The 15,967-nt window shown below is 44.1% G+C and overlaps 1 protein-coding gene across 1 annotated transcript in view; it reads left to right on the forward strand.

Annotated features, from left to right (window-relative positions):
• The window catches only part of TRPC5 (transient receptor potential cation channel subfamily C member 5), a 1,352,993-nt gene that overhangs the window by 1,327,112 nt on the left and 9,914 nt on the right, over positions 1-15,967 (forward strand). The window contains exons 8-9 of the mRNA XM_069612595.1: positions 12,806-13,012; positions 13,188-13,229. Coding sequence (XP_069468696.1) covers positions 12,806-13,012; positions 13,188-13,229 — 249 coding nt within the window. The remainder of the gene's footprint in view (positions 1-12,805; positions 13,013-13,187; positions 13,230-15,967) is intronic.

Consider the following 15,967-nt stretch of genomic DNA (forward strand, 5'->3'; position numbering starts at 1 on the left):
TCACTGTTGTCGACAGAGATGGCAGAGGGCTGGGTTTGGCCAACAAATAATATGAGCACTAAGGTGAGGAATCAGGCAGAGCACCGTCCACCAAGACCTCCATCTTATCATCATTAAGACTGAGCCAGTTGCTACCCAACCACGCATGGATGGCCAGAAGGCAGGAGTGTCAGCGCTCAGTGGTCGAGGATAGGGCCAGTTAAAAGCAAACTAAGATGCGTGTTACTTCCACGTAGGAGTAGCACCAAAAACCGAAAGAGTGAATGATTTTGACTAGGGGGTGAATATATTTATTGAAAAGAAAAGGAGAAAGGGCAGAACCCAGATTAATTGGAACAGGAGGCATATAATAGTCAATAGTACATTGTTGCAGTTGTTGGAAATTTCGGCGGAGTACAATCCAGCTTTGAGGTGTGATGCGAGCAGATCAAACTCAGTTTGGGTACATTAGATCGGGAGTGCCCAAGCAGCATGCAGGGATTGAGCAGGTGTGAATAAGGTACCGCTGCATGGTTTGTGTTGAACGTTTGGTGAAACAAGTCAGGGCGCTCAGTAGGATCTTTTCAAAGTAGAGCCATGTGAAGTCAGGTTGTAACTGCCAGGAAGGATCAATGAGTAATGCTCCAGTGGTGCAGGGCAGTAGGCTGTGATGATTTAAATCTGTGATCCTGTTTCTTCCAGTGTGTGGTTTTAAGACGAGTCAGGTCAATTCATGGTGCAACCCCTGGTCCAAGTCAGCAAGAGATTCTACAGCAGTTCAAGTCAGGTGCCAGTGGCCAACAGTTGATTCAAGCTTAGCAACAGCACGATGCAGCATCAAGCTGGTTTGAGATGCTGGCAATGAAGATCAAATGGTCAGAGGTATGCCAAAGGCAGCACCAGCGAGACCGCTGGATCGATGAACAGCAAACGTGGTTCAACAACAGTTTGACTGGTTTGGTGCAGCAGAACAGGGAGGCTTAGCTGATCTGGTCCTCCAGATGCTGTAAGATCCATTCCAGGGTTTCTAGGACAAGATTAGTCCTTGCAGGATCTGCTCTCCAAGCCTTAGGAGATCCTTGTGTAGAGTGCCATATCCCGGTCCACAGCAAGAGTCACACCAATATGCCCGGGGAGTTGGTAGGGGACAGAGCTTTCCTCTGCCTTGGACTGGTCCTTTTTTAACTCAATGATTGAGGGTTTTGGAGAAGTGCAAACATATCCAGTAAATCCTTTTCAGGTGTTGCTCCGGAATGAATCAAAGAAGTGGTGGGAGACCCCTTTTTTTAAAGGTAAAAGTCCACGGATGATTGGACTAAAGCTAGCCTGTCTTCGTAGTCCAATCCCAGTTCTTGAAAGAAGAAGACGTTGCCCTTCTGCCATCCCACCCAAGGTGCTTTACTCCAGAAGAAGAGGAAAGAGAGAGAGACAAACACACATGAAGACACAAAATGTTGGAAGTCTTCCTTCACTGTACAGAGCCCTTCTGACTACTCTAAACCCACCCCTCCCTTTCTCAATGTGCTCAAAAGCCTTTAGAAATGGATCACCCAGGTGTGAGGCTACTCCCCTTCAATGGGTGTGCTCCTTTGATCCTAGGACAGCTGCCTGTGGGCAGCTGGCTCTGGTAGTGTGCGCTACCTACCCTTACAAAGAGATCAATAAAGCGGCATGCCCATTCAGGTTCCTGCCCTGGCATTTAGCAGCCTCAGCCTGTCTGGCGCCAATACAAATCACCTTCCATAGCTTGAGCTGGCTCACATGAGCTTACTTGTGATATCAATTTGAATGTGGCTGCAATGATTATAAGTAGTTCCATGCACAATGCTTTAACTCAGGCATAGCTTTATTAGTTTAACCTGCCACCACCATGGGCTACTTATGATCCTCATAGTTTTTTTGGTACAGGGGCATATCTTAAATGCAACCCAAGCACTCCAGAGACTTAGCTCCCACTGCAGAAGTCACATCGGCAACTGTGCCATTGGTAGAGCAGGCACTGCAAATCAGGATACTGATGCAACAGGACCCATATACACCCTATGATTTTGGTATGGAGCTTATAAAAGGGGAATCTGATTAGCAGATTACCCTTTCAGAGATGGAATTACCTGCTTAATTGTATTATTTAATATGGCAATCCGTCACACTGGGGTTACATTTAATTGGCTATGCTTTAATATGATTGTGCACTTTCTGCGTTGGAAAATACTATCTGCTATAGAATGTGCATACCGCACAGACAAAGGCAATATGTTATTTGTTCTTATTTAAGTGTAATCACATTCGGCTTTGAATACAGTGAAAGCATGATATAATTCACATTAACAGGCTACAACATCCTATACCTATTCTGTTGTTGATAATTTATCAGCCACTGCGTACTGTGCACAGGAAAATGCTATGAGTTCCACAGTAATTCAGATTTCATTTGGCTTTAAATATAGTGATAAAGCAATGTCACACTATAATGTTAAAGTATTTTAGTTGGAATGAGCACCCCCCCTCAATTGTTCTACAATGCATATATCTAATTACATTTGTGGAATATTTATGGTCACTTTTGCTTAAATCAAGGAGCCAGCATGGACCCTCAGAGTTTTCAAAAAATTCCCTCAGTCAGCTAGGCCCCTTCTGATCCTGTTCTCCCTCTAGGAAAGCAGGTCTGCCTCAGGTAAAATCTTCTTAAGGCTTCTTCATGGATAAGGCCCCTTTACCTGCAGATATTATCCAAGCTCAGCACTCATCTATTTGAATTTCAGAGATTCCCCTTCCGTCAGCTTCAGTATCCTTACTCTTCTCCCTACTTCTTGTATGTTTCTGCTTATCTAATGAATAATATTCCCACACTGTGTCATGGTGACATCATGCTTTTTGATTGCTCAAGTCTTTCCATTGGTTTGCTTAACAGGCTGACACACCTACAAAATACATTGCTTCAAGTAATAGGTCAAAATATTTCTGCATATCACAGGGGTGTGTTCTGCACACATTTAAACTCAAAAATAATATGTCTTCCATAGCTCTTCATAGCAGCATGACACATTGACGACATATGGATTTAATGACTCCCATGACCATCATGAATTCAGTTATTAATATTTATACTTGTTTTAATTACTGATCAATATTCCGATATTTCAACTCATTTTATACAGGGGAATCGCACGGTTTCAAAACATCTTTTCTTTTGGCCCTAAGTCATATCATTGTTGAGTTATATTAGAAATTGTGTTTTAAAGCATTTCTAAGACCTTTTACATGACATGTTTAATTTCCTAAATTGTGACTGTGAAACTTAGTGTTGGCACAATGAGTCATGTGAACAGCTCTCAGAGGCCCCTTTGTGAAACCTTATATGGTTAACTGGACCGCTGGTGAATTTTAATGGATAATTCTATGTTAAAGGTGACACTCGGCGTGCAATTAGCTGCATTTGTAGCACTGGGCCTGGAAAACAGAGCCTCATGTGGTCAGTTAAGATTATATCTCTTCAGAAGACCATGGATTTGGGCCCATTGGAATGTACCCCAATATTTGTATAAGAATATTTCTCTTGGACTTTGGGAATTCATTTGCAGTGTAGGTCCCACTGTATTTGTCTGATGCAAGATAAGTAAGTTTGTCTCCAGATGTCCAATCTAATCTCATCGGACTTAAAGCCTCTCCCATAAGAAATACATTCAGGGCTAAACAGGAATTAATTTGTTGTCAGGTTCCCGGTAGCATCAGCAAAACTTGCACTGGGAAAGCTATATTTAAACACCAATCTGGCTTTCCAGATGTAAAAAGTAATGCATTCCCCATTTAAAGTATCACATACGTTAACATTGAATACATTTACAATGAGGTAATTGCATTTAAAAATGTATCACTTTCATACTTAATATTATTTCACATATTGTAAATGAATTGCATTGCAAATTGGTTTGCCTGGGAAAATATATGTCATTTCAACATACATGGTTTATGAAATTGCAGGTGAATACATTAAACTCATTTTTAAAACTTAACAATGACTTCCAACTAACATAAGAGTTGTCACTGGTTCTATGATTTTCTTGTAGTTTTGCTATCCATTATTTGCAGGGAATGGTTTTGTTATTGATTTATCCCAAAAATTGCTCTACATTTTACAGACCCCATATTTTTTGTTTGCAAAGCTCAGTAAAATACCTCATTGTTTTTGTGCAGTAATGTGCCAGAAGTACGGTTTGTGGTTGTAGAAAAGTACACCATAAGTGAGCACAAAAAGGCACCATTCTGGCACCTCTCACTTTATGTTCAGCCAGTCTCCATGTCTCTTAATTTCCTGTACAAACGTAACTAGTAGTATGCAATTGTGAAAGAACAATATAGCTATTAGTATATGTATACCAAGAGCAGATAAGACCTGAAAGCCACAGCGCCTAACACGGTAATTCAAATCCAACTATAGATGTGAAGGGACCAGCTGCAAGTGACTGCATCCTGTAATGGATCCTCTATTCAAGTCTCCAATAGTTAAAAGTGAGAAGAACTGGATGGCACAGTCAGACCACGCATATGTCCTGAAAATTTGTTTGATACTGATAAACAAATTGAATAGATTTATGACTAGTCAATACTGTAGCGGATGGTAAGTTTTATTTTGACAAGCCGACACATGTTTTGAGCTCTGCTCTTCTTCGAGGGCTTTGCTGACTGTCCAGGATATGCAGGGTCTCAAATAATGAAATTTACTTTTTCTTATTCTTAAGTACATGCGCTGATCCTACTTAATATCTGAAAAGTAATTAATCAGGGAGTCACTGTATACAACTTTGCAAGTGCAGTTGTTCTAAATCCTTACTAAAGGCCTTTCGGCAGAGTGATACGAGGTACAGTGGTGACATTAAATCCTTCAGCAGTGGATCAGAATCCTAGCTTTGACATGTCAAAATATACTGTGTCATTCAAGTCCTCACCTCCAACAAAGTAACACATCTCACATGCATTATGGACGCTGACTTGACCCTTCATATCATCTCTGTGGTAAAATGTTGTTACCTACACATACGCACCTCCCCCTCCTTTTTCCTTACCTGATCTTCCCATACAGAATCTCCGCAATCGTTGCAATCATCTCATCTTTTATGACTAGACTATGCCAAGGACCCCACATTGCAGCTAAAAAACTCCAATGAGTACAAAACACTGCAACGTGGCTCTCCTAGCCCTAGGCCCCAGAGAACACATCTCCCCCACTCGCTGTGTCCTTCACTGGCTTCTGATTGGATGGCTATCCACCTTCAAGGCGATGTGCATCACCCATTGAGCCTTCCACAACAAAGGACCGGAATACATGCATCATAAATTCACACGCTCCCGGCCTAACATAAACCTCAGATCAAGCTCAGCACTTCTTCTCGTCATTCTATTGACAAAATAAATCCACATTGGGGGTTCCTCCTTCTCAGTCCAAGCACCAACAATCTGGAATTCCCTCCCTTTAACCATCCACCACATATAGGACCACCTTGCCTTCGGGAAGGCACTCATAACCAGGCTCTTTCCTATGGCATCCGCGCGCACTTAACCCAGACCTCATGCCCAGCTCGAGCACCAACCACCGGCTACCCACACTTGCTTGGAATTCAGGTGCACAAGAGTCAATTAGGGGATCATAGCACTCCTTACCACGCCTAAACGGTATGCACTGCATGAATAAAACTAATATGCTTCAGTCTTTCTTCACAGCACTATAATGCACTTCATCTCACAGAATACAACTGACCCCCTCCAAATAATTCTGCCTAGCTGTTCACATAACCACATGCACACCTTTGAGATAAGCGCTATACCTTGCCCTAAAGATACACCACCCTCGACCACTAGGTGCTACGACCCATTGACTACAGCTGAGTTGCATGCACAATTTGGTCCAGCTGTTCACATAGCTTGACTCTGACTCTTTTGCCAATCTGACACAGCACCCGCCCACTAGCCTTTCATATTCGGGGCTACTGTTTGGAGACATAGGGCCTCATTACGAGTCCGGCGGTAACCGAGGTGGTAAAACCGCCTGGTTACCGCCGGACTCGTATTACCATTCCGCCTCCGTGATTCCCGGAATTACCGGGGCATTACAACCCCGGTTTCCCAGGAATCACAGAGGCGGAATGGTGTTAATCCCCATTCCCTTTGAGTCCTATGGGACTCAATGCGATTGGGGATCATGGAAACACCGGCAGCATCTCGTAATGCTGCCGGTGTTTCCTCGTCCGCCTGCAGGCGGGCGGTGTTAAACCCGCCAGGTCAAACCTGGCGGGAACATCACCTCCCGCCTGCAGGAGTCGGGATCAGGTAGTCCGGAAACAACGGTGGCAGCAGGTTTACAGCCACCGTTATTTCCGACCGCCTGATTTGTAATGAGACCCATAGTCTTTCTCTACCTACCTTCTGGCTACAAATGACACACACTATCTGGCTATAAATGCAGACATGTATTTTACCACTCCTTCATTACTATCAACATAGACTACAGTCTTCTCAAGGGCATTCCTCCTCGCATCGTTTCAAGGTATGTCAGCAGGTGCTATACAATTACCACCTTACATAACATATCTCCTTTCCATTTCAATAATGAACATATCTAACAACAACTTTAGTATGCTATGTAGGGTGCACATATCATGCACACATCCTAACCTCCCTGCCCTCATCACTTCCTGTTGATATTAATTCATTCACTACTGAATCCCAGCCAGGTTATCATTTGTCGCACTGAATTTCATTTGTTTTGGCTATTGGGTGGTGCATGAGCAGCACCCAATAGATACAAATATTGCATTGTAATACAGATGGGAGAAAGGCTGGATGTGAGGAGAGACACAGCCTACTGGGGTTGTTTGGCTATTTATTCACCCACTGATATGATATGGCATTTTCAAGGTATTTGTATTTGTATTTATTGTATTTATATAGTGCCTTAATCCAAAGCGCTTTACAGTTTAACAACAAGAATACATCAAACATAGAACAGTAGAAGCAATAACAATAAATATGAATCTAACCAAGATGATCGTTTATGGCCATGTTTATCGCTATGATTATTAAGACCCATTACCTGCCTCTTTCTGCCCAAAACACCCCCTCCTGGGATCTCTTTGAGCTAACTCTATCTCACAGTAACAACAAACGTTTTGCTGTTTTGGGACTCCCTGGGATATTTCTACGCAGTCCTCTAAGAGTAAGTAGCTTGTCTGACAGAGTAAATAAGCTCCAGGTACATTAAAGCATACTCTCGATGACTGCCATACAAATAATGCTAGTGGTTATGTTTTGATTGCTGGGGAAACAAATAATGGAAGGAAGGAGGAAAACAGATGTGTAAATGATCAGAAGGGCCTTTTATGGTCCAATTTTATGAATGGTAATGGTTGCCATAGATTAAATGGCAATATGTCGGGGACATAAAAGGGTGCTCAACGTGGCACATTCGATGTAGTCAATAGTAGACACAGAGTCTGGGTCTGCTATTGACTACACCTATGCGAGTGAAGCACTTCTTCATAAATGTTCTCATTTTGAAATGCACAGCAGTGATTTGAGTGATCACCATTTGCTGCTGGTGGAATTATGTCTAGTAAAGTCGTCCATTGTGGATAATGGACTTAAGAACTTGAGCATTAGTTCAAGTAGATTACGCATTATCTGGAACCCAAGAATTACTACAAACTGTAACAATATGATGTGGGAATGTATTACCGCCCTCTTTGTGTCTATTAGGGGAATCCTGACTCCTAGGACATTTTGTAAAATTTTATAACATGTGGATAGTTTCTTCCTAAAGGGCCCTGGTGGTACACAAACTCACTCTCGCCTATATTCTGAGGAAGTGACGAGCAGAAAGGAGCTCTTTGTTGTTCTATTTAGAGTCTTGCTGAGAGGGAATATTGCCCCCAACATTAAAGTTAAAGAAATTAAATCACTCAAACAGAAATACAGGAATTGGCAGATTCGGCAGCGCTGCAAATTGATTCAACTTGATGCTGAATTAATGCTGGGAATTCTGGCCACTAAAGTGGATGCCTCATTTGGTTCCTTGGCTAACAAACAAGAATGTAAACAGTTGGATTCACAGCTCAATCCCATAGATAGTGGTGAGTGGGCTAGACATTTTTCCGAGCTATATTCGGATGGGTTCTTCCCTAGTGACTGGACAAGCGAACACGCTGATTCTGCCTGCTCGCTACAGTTTGAAGTGGCATACATTGTACAGATCATCAGCAATTGTAGTAACTCTAAAACACCTGGTCCCAATGGTATTTCAAATTTAGTGCTAAAAAAAGGACCTGGAGTTTGGGCTGATATATTGTATATATTACTTAACAGCATAATTATGGAAAGATCTGGTCCTGCAACTTGGAAATTCTCTTACGTGGTGCCAATTTTCAAGAGAGGGGATTGATTGGATCCACGGAACTATAGACCCATAACCCTGCTGGACACGGATAGCAAGATCTTTGTTGCTCTTACTTTGGGTGCACTCGAATCCTGGGCTATACATTCTGGTCACGTGCGTAGGTTTCAATCTGGAATTCGGAGCAATATTGCAACGTCTCTGAATGGATTAATCATTAGCCTGATACAACAAAAAACATTGCTCCTTGAGGGGTCACCGGTATACATGGGCTTCATAGATTTCCCATTTGCTTTCAATACCGTAAATCGTGAGATCTTATGGGCCAAATTGGCACATTGGGGTCTTCCACCAGGGCTCCTAAATACACTGATATATTTGCATTCGGTCACCTCTATCATGGTAAGATTGAACCATTTGGGAGGCACATCTCAGAGCAATGCAGCCCATTGTGGCATACGGCGGGGTTGCGTATTAGTTCCCTGCCTCTTCAATCTCTGACCTGGCACAACATCTGCTAGCAGTCTCGTTTGTCACTCCTTATCTGGGTACTTTTCGTCCTCACTGCCTAGCGTATGCAGATGATCTGGTTCTGCTGGATCAGACACAGGTAGGTCTGCAGAGGTTCGGAACATCGTGTTTTCTAGTTCTGCTAAAGGTAATAATTTGAATATCACTAAAACAGAGAAAAATGATTAAGCTTACCCATTTGAAGTGTAAAACCGGCTTCACGTGGTTGTTGGTAAGCCCTGGGAGGTGGTAAATCAATTCACCAATTTAGGCGTTTCGCTGATTGCAATGAATGTAAGACTGCGTTAGTGCTAGATATCCAGACTAAAGCTGACAAACTCATTCATAGAATAAAATTGTTTAACTCCAAATATGGCCGGTTCTCCCTTATTCCAACTATATAATACTACAAGGCAAAAGTTATTCCAAAAATCGTTTACGATTTGGAAACCATCCTTACCTTCGACACGGAGGAATTAAGTAAGGTAGAAGGTAAGATCCAAATTGTACACCAGTCTCCGCCATGCGGTTTGAATTGGGACTTTTAGCTCTTAAAGTTAGAGTGCACTGGAATATGGTGTGTTTACATAGAATGGCCCTCGCCCCCCCCACACAATTCATTGTATGAGGGAGCTTAGACCTAGTCCAGGAGGTTATGTGAGTGGTGTTGTGTGTAAGGGCCAAAAAATGTTATACAATCTTGTCGACGTGCAGGGGCACAAGAAGTGGGGTGGTCATCCCTCCTATCTCATCAAGTTCCCTAGCGCCAATGTAAGGCATCCGTTTTTCAGAGTGTGTATAAATCTACTGCGCGCTAAGACTATTTCACACATCCGTGATGCCAAGACCCATCCAACATCGAATGGTTGGTACTGTAATTCGGTGGAGCCTGACACACTTAAGCACTTACTAGTCTTGTGTCCTGCTCTTTTAGCCTTATGCATTCTTCAATTTGGGAGGTTTGTTTGTAATGATTCACACATGGATTGTGACAATTTATGGAGACGTATGTACTGTGCTCCCAAGCGACCCCCTTAATATTGGCTGTTTTAAAATGTTTAAGTGTATTGAAACTTGTTTATGGACCTTTATGTGTTTTAAAGATGGTGTTTTCTTTTTTCTTCTCCTTTTCACTCTTTCATACTTATTTCTGTACTGTGTTGTTTACATAATTGATGCTTGTGTATTGCTATGAATGAATTGTTTTGTGTATTTATATAAAAATGAGTTTTTTCTAAACTATTCGAAAGGTTTAAATTAACCAAAACAAACAATTATAAAAAACGGTCTTGGGATTATAAAACTGTCTTAACTAATCGTGCCTTCAGCCACTTGATTTATACGCAATATTTGTGTCCTCACATCTCTTGTTTGCACTGAACTCCTATTTAAATCATGCATTGGCAAAGCCAAGAGTATTGGTTTGTTTGTAGGTATTAAATAAGACTTCACAGGTAGTGGGTTATCTCAGTGCCTTCAAAATGCCTACGCCATGCGAACACAAAAGCCAAAACTTTTGGCCTTGCCAATGTGTCTTTTAAATGGTTCTACTACAAGAATCGATGTGGGTGAGGAGCTTCACTGCTGCTTGTCCTGTGCTATATAAGCACGTGTTTGTCCTACATTAACGACATCCATAATCCTACTTACAATCAGGTAAACTACGTTGGTAGGTCCGCATGTCAGTGCGTCTTGGATTTTTAAACATTTTGTGGTATGTTGATTGTGCCCAATTGCTCAATGGGTGCACTGGTTTTGCAGGCTTTGTATTGACACGAGCAGTGCTGGAAATAGAAAAACAAATTACTCTTCTCTTGGAACCCCCTCCACCTGGGGTAGGGCGAGGAAGGCGGGAGGGCGTGTGCGTGTGTGTGTGGAGCAGAGAGGGGCGGCCGAAGCTCGGGCCATGCAACACCCTAGCTCTTCAAGGAACCCAAGCCTGGTGATTTTCCTAAAAGCAAAGAGCATGTTGTGAATTTAAGAATACTCACAATTTAATATTTAAAATATTTCTGTCATAGTGTCTCAAGAAGAAACCCTTTTGAAGTTGGGCTCCCTGCTCTTTTCATTTGCCACAATACTCACCCTAACAAAAACATTTCTGTAAATTGCAATTTGCACAGCTTGTGAAGAGGATTTGGGCCTTTGGCTGTTTCTGCATGAAGCTCATACTTAAACATTGAGGGCCTCATTCATGCACATTTTTGCGCGGCGCAAAGTGCCTTTTCACTGGTGCAAATTGAGTTTGCACTGCTAACAAACACCCTGATTCATGCAACCGTGCAAAGTGTCTTTTTGTCGTTCAAAGTCAATTGCACTGCAAAAATACACTTTGCACAGTTCCATGAATCAGAATGGAGCAGTGCAAAGTGTATTTTTGCAGTGCAAAGTGATTTTGCACGGCAAAAAGACACTTTGTACTGTTCAATGAATCAGGATGGAGCAGTGAACAGTGTATTTTTTGCAGTGCAAAGTGCATTTTTGCAGTGCAAAGTGTCTTTGCATGGCAAAAAGACACTTTGCACGGTTCCATGAATCAGGGTGTTTGTTGGCAGTGCAAAGTCAATTTGCACCACTGAAAAGTCACTTTGCACTGTGCAAAAAATTCCACGAATCAGGCCCCGAGACTCGTGTTCACGAGTCTACTGAAGAACTAGCTGCTTTTGGGTGAGGCCTCGGCTCAGGGACAGATCTTGGAGGTCCCTGGGCTAGCCTAGCCTGGGGGGTTTGGGCCTTGGGCAACTGAATGCTGCCCCGGTAAGACTGGTCTGGGCGGACGTGCTCCATCTTGTTCCAGTCCATTTCCTACCCTGGTCACGAGTGTGTTGTCGTGAGGCCGGGTGGTGTGCTTTTGATAATATTTAGTTGTCGACCTGGGACATAGGTTGAAAGCATCTAGCAATCTTGCCCAGAACCACCAAGAGCCCACAACCATTGCTCTGTTTTCATTTGCACTGCTTGGGGTTTATCTGTTGTAGGATTTATAGTGTTTCATTGGTTCTGATCGTCCATAACATTGTGTGATTTTGTGTCTATGCTGAGTGTGATATTGTGTTTACACTAATCTTATCTAGGCAGGCTGTCAATAGCTTATCCTTAATATGAACAGAGCTGCACTAGAGCTCACTGCCTGTGGTATAAGGCGGCCCTGGAGCATCAGCATACTTGCCAACCCTACAGATTTAGGCAGTAGTCTACTGCTTTTTAAGCAGTCCTACCGCCTACAGATTTGGGTGACAGATCCTACTGCTTTCTACAGTGGCAAGTAATTTATGTGACTCTAAGGCAGACTGCAGGACAAAGCATGCAACACATTAATTAGTCTATCTGTACAGTGGGCTGGTAGGTGATTACTTTGATTATGCTCAGTCCAATCCACTGACTTGACAGCTACGTGACTCTGTCCTGCACTCTTGCCGGTACAACCCTTAGTTGAACCACCAGTGAAGGCAAGTGGCAGAGCGCACCACCATCACACAGCATCTGCCCATCCGACTGTCATTCAGTGTTCAACTTGCACTGCAGGATTACATATGTATTGCCCAGGATGCTGCAAACGTTGCCTACCAGTTCTGTGTGATTCACTTTTGTGAAGTTAGATAATTGAATTTGGTATTAATTTACCATTCAGAATTATACATTTTTAACATTTGAACATCTTTCATTTGTTGTGCTGTTTGATGGGTTGTGTATTTTCGAATGCTTCAAATGTGCAACAATGTATGTTTTGTATTTTCCTGTGATGTCATTGTTATGCGAATATTTTTTTTTGAAACTTGAAAAATCCTACATCTTTTTGGTCACAGAATGTTGGCAAATATACATCAGCCTTTCACCCAGTAGCCTGAGAGCAGCCATGCCCGTCAAGCATTGATCTGCGCATGCTCCTGGCAGCTCGGGGCGCTGACCTTGCCTCTGCTTGATCCCCCACAGGACCACGCCGACATCGAGTGGAAGTTCGCACGGACTAAGCTCTGGATGAGCTACTTCGACGAAGGCGGGACCCTGCCGCCCCCTTTCAACATCATCCCGAGTCCCAAGTCCATCTGGTATCTGTGCAAATGGATCCACTGTCAAGTGTGCCCCGCCAAGGACTCGGAGGACGAGAACAAAAAGCACGAGAACCTGAAGACCTTCACGGTAAGGCTGTTTCCGGTGCACGACACCTTATTCATTTCCGCTCGCAACGGCGCTTGCGTTCCCGCCGCTCTTAGCAGCGCAGCCCTTCGGCGCCCTCTTTAGAGCCGGCAGGGGACCTTTGCAGCACCGGCTGCGTTATTGCCTTTCTAATGCAAATGTGCATTTTTAATTTCAGGAACGACACGCTGACAACCTGATTCAGAATCAGCACTACCAGGTGAGGACCGCAGCGCAGCGTGACAGTTAATGCCCTGTTCTTGGCAGTGCTGGATACAACACGCTGGGGATGTCCAAGTGCATTTCACTCGGCTATGCCACATTTTGACAAGAGTGGGGCGGGCAGTGAGCGAAATCCACTTACAAGTGCATTTCATTCGGCTATGCCACTTTTTGACAAGAGTGGGGCGGGCTGTGAGCGAAATCCATTTACACAGAAATAAATGATGCATGCCCACTTCACAATATGAACCGGGGAAGCACTGTGTTGGCCCTTTGCCTTATTCTGGTCCATAATTAAAGCTAAAGCTATCGGTTGCCATAGCAATAAGCGAGTGCCCGTGGGTGAATGTACAATAATGCTCCGGCAAAATAAATTGATGAAAGCTGACCTTCCCCCTGGCCGAAATTGACAGACTGAAGCCATATCAGGTTGTTGGACCGGGCTTGAAGTGGGCCGGGGCCAAGCCCCGCAGTCTCCCGAGACACCCTGACTAGTCCCACCCATACCACAACCTTGGGCAGCTGTGTAACCGAGGTGCTGCACATTTACAGGGACTGCCTGCCGGTGTCAGCACTTCGGAAGTACTGACATCTTCAGACAGCCAGTGTAACCGTGGCTTTTTCTACATGGGTGCAAGAAGACTCTGAGCTGTGAAACAGGAGGAGGGCTGGAGGGCCCAGTCTCTCCTTTTCTTTCTGAGTAAAGAGTCATCATGCAGCACAAATACTTTTAAATGAAGCTCCATGTTGCGTGTGACTCTTTAATCAGAAACAAAAGGAGAGGCTGGGGCCTCCGGCCCTCCTCTTGTTTCGTAGTACAGAGTCATCACACAGTAGCAGCCCTTCCATATCACTGAAGGTGATAATGCCATTGCGCCCCAGCTCCCCTGTTTTCACCAGGCCTTCTGGTCGGGGGTGTGGCCCAAGTACACTCACACTTAGGCCAGGCTCCCTAATGAGAGTCCCCCTCGATTTAGCATCCCACTTAATCCACTGGTTGGGGTCCGATTGTTGCCCCAAAGGGCAAACTATGCCAGGCCACACTAGTGGTAAACAATCTCCATTCTAGGAGTAGAGAAACAGCAACTCATGCACTTGTGCGTTTTAGAGAAAGAACATCTTTTGTTTATGCATGAAATCCAGGCGGTGTTCTCCAGTAGACAAGAAGGTGTCAAGAAATTTCTCACGATTGCCCCATTCTCAAATTATTCCTTGCATGGAGCGGGAACCCCATGTGTAAACGCGGGCCCAGGGGGTTCACTGCCACACACAAGGAATCCGAAGCCTACCATGATGATCAGTGTACTGATTATCCTAGATTGGTCAGATTCCTGCAGCACCCCTCCCCCCCCAGACTGCCCTTTTTTCTACACCTGTAAAAAGCAGGCAGATTTCATACAACTCCCTCACAATGATGGCTCCACAGGCTTATTATGGCAGCAGTCATTGCTGATTGAAGAGGTACAGTATCAGGACACACTCGCTACATGAGGCGACAGCAGATGCAGAGGCCTGCCCAGATTCCCATGCCTGTCATTGCTGCATGCAGCGAATCTAGAGAAGCTGGTGGAAGAAGTGTGGCCCAAAGAAGCAGATTCTCCAGTCCCTACACATTGAGTACCTATATATGTACTGTGATGTTATTCATCTGCTAGGGTTCTATATAGGGCTCTGCTGCCTCTCTTTAGACTAAAATGTTAATAACAGGCCTACAAACCCTCACATCAGCATACTCCACACCACAAGGAAAGGGACATACAATGGAAAAGCTTTTCAACCTCTGAGGTACGCCTCTGGGATCAAGACTAAGCTTGTCTTTGTATGGCAGGAGGCCCAAAGTAGTAAAATCAGTCCTACCCTGCCCCCCAAAAGAGCCGTTTGGCCCGAGCAATTAAGTTACACCCCCCTCCTAAAATGAGCAACAAACATTTGTTTCAGCCTTATTGCCCCATGACTGCCCTCTCTCCCCCCCCTATCCAGCATTGCAAGAAAGGAGAGGCAGTGGGAAGCAACGAAAAAAGTCCTGCTACTTCAGTCTCCCAATTGCACCTTAGAAAATGAATGCTAAACAGACACAAAATCGTACCTGCCCCCCATATGATGACTTCACTCTGTAACCTCTTCCTGCAATATTCGGACAAGAGTGGGGCATGGAGCTGTGTGCTCCTGCTCAGCATCTGGCTCTGCCCCTTATTGGCCAGCAGTGCAGTCAACGGCCTTGGGTGGGACACAGAGCGTGCTCCTGCTATGCCCCCATTCTGCACGGAGGGTGCAGAGCCAGACATTACGGCTGCACTACTGTCAGTGTCCTGCTCCAGACCGCTGTCAACAGACAGGCAGCCGATCGAGCAGGCGCACACCACAATACTGCTGCCCCGAACAGAATGTACAAAAAAAGGCATGCCACAGTAAACAAGGCCTAGACTGGCTGCCCCCAAATGCCAGTCTACTTCCTAATTTGTATATGGATTGCACTGACAGAAGTGACTTCACAGAAAAAAACATCGCAAAGGAGCAATAAGAGTGGGTTTAGTTTTATTCTCCCCATCCTGCATGTAATATCACAATAGCATCATTCAGATTAATGTGAGCCTAACAAATCCCCCTTGGGTTTTAAAGCCATAGTCATTATTTCCTAAAGCATGCAGCATTATGCACCCTTCTCACTTCTGATCACCCTCATTCACATTTCATAAGGGTCAAAAGTCCCTGCTAATAGCTCCCCTCCTTCCCATC

Source organism: Ambystoma mexicanum, chromosome 5p (genome assembly GCF_040938575.1).
Source record: "Ambystoma mexicanum isolate Mex_15411 chromosome 5p, UKY_AmexF1_1, whole genome shotgun sequence".
Taxonomy (NCBI): domain Eukaryota; kingdom Metazoa; phylum Chordata; class Amphibia; order Caudata; family Ambystomatidae; genus Ambystoma; species Ambystoma mexicanum.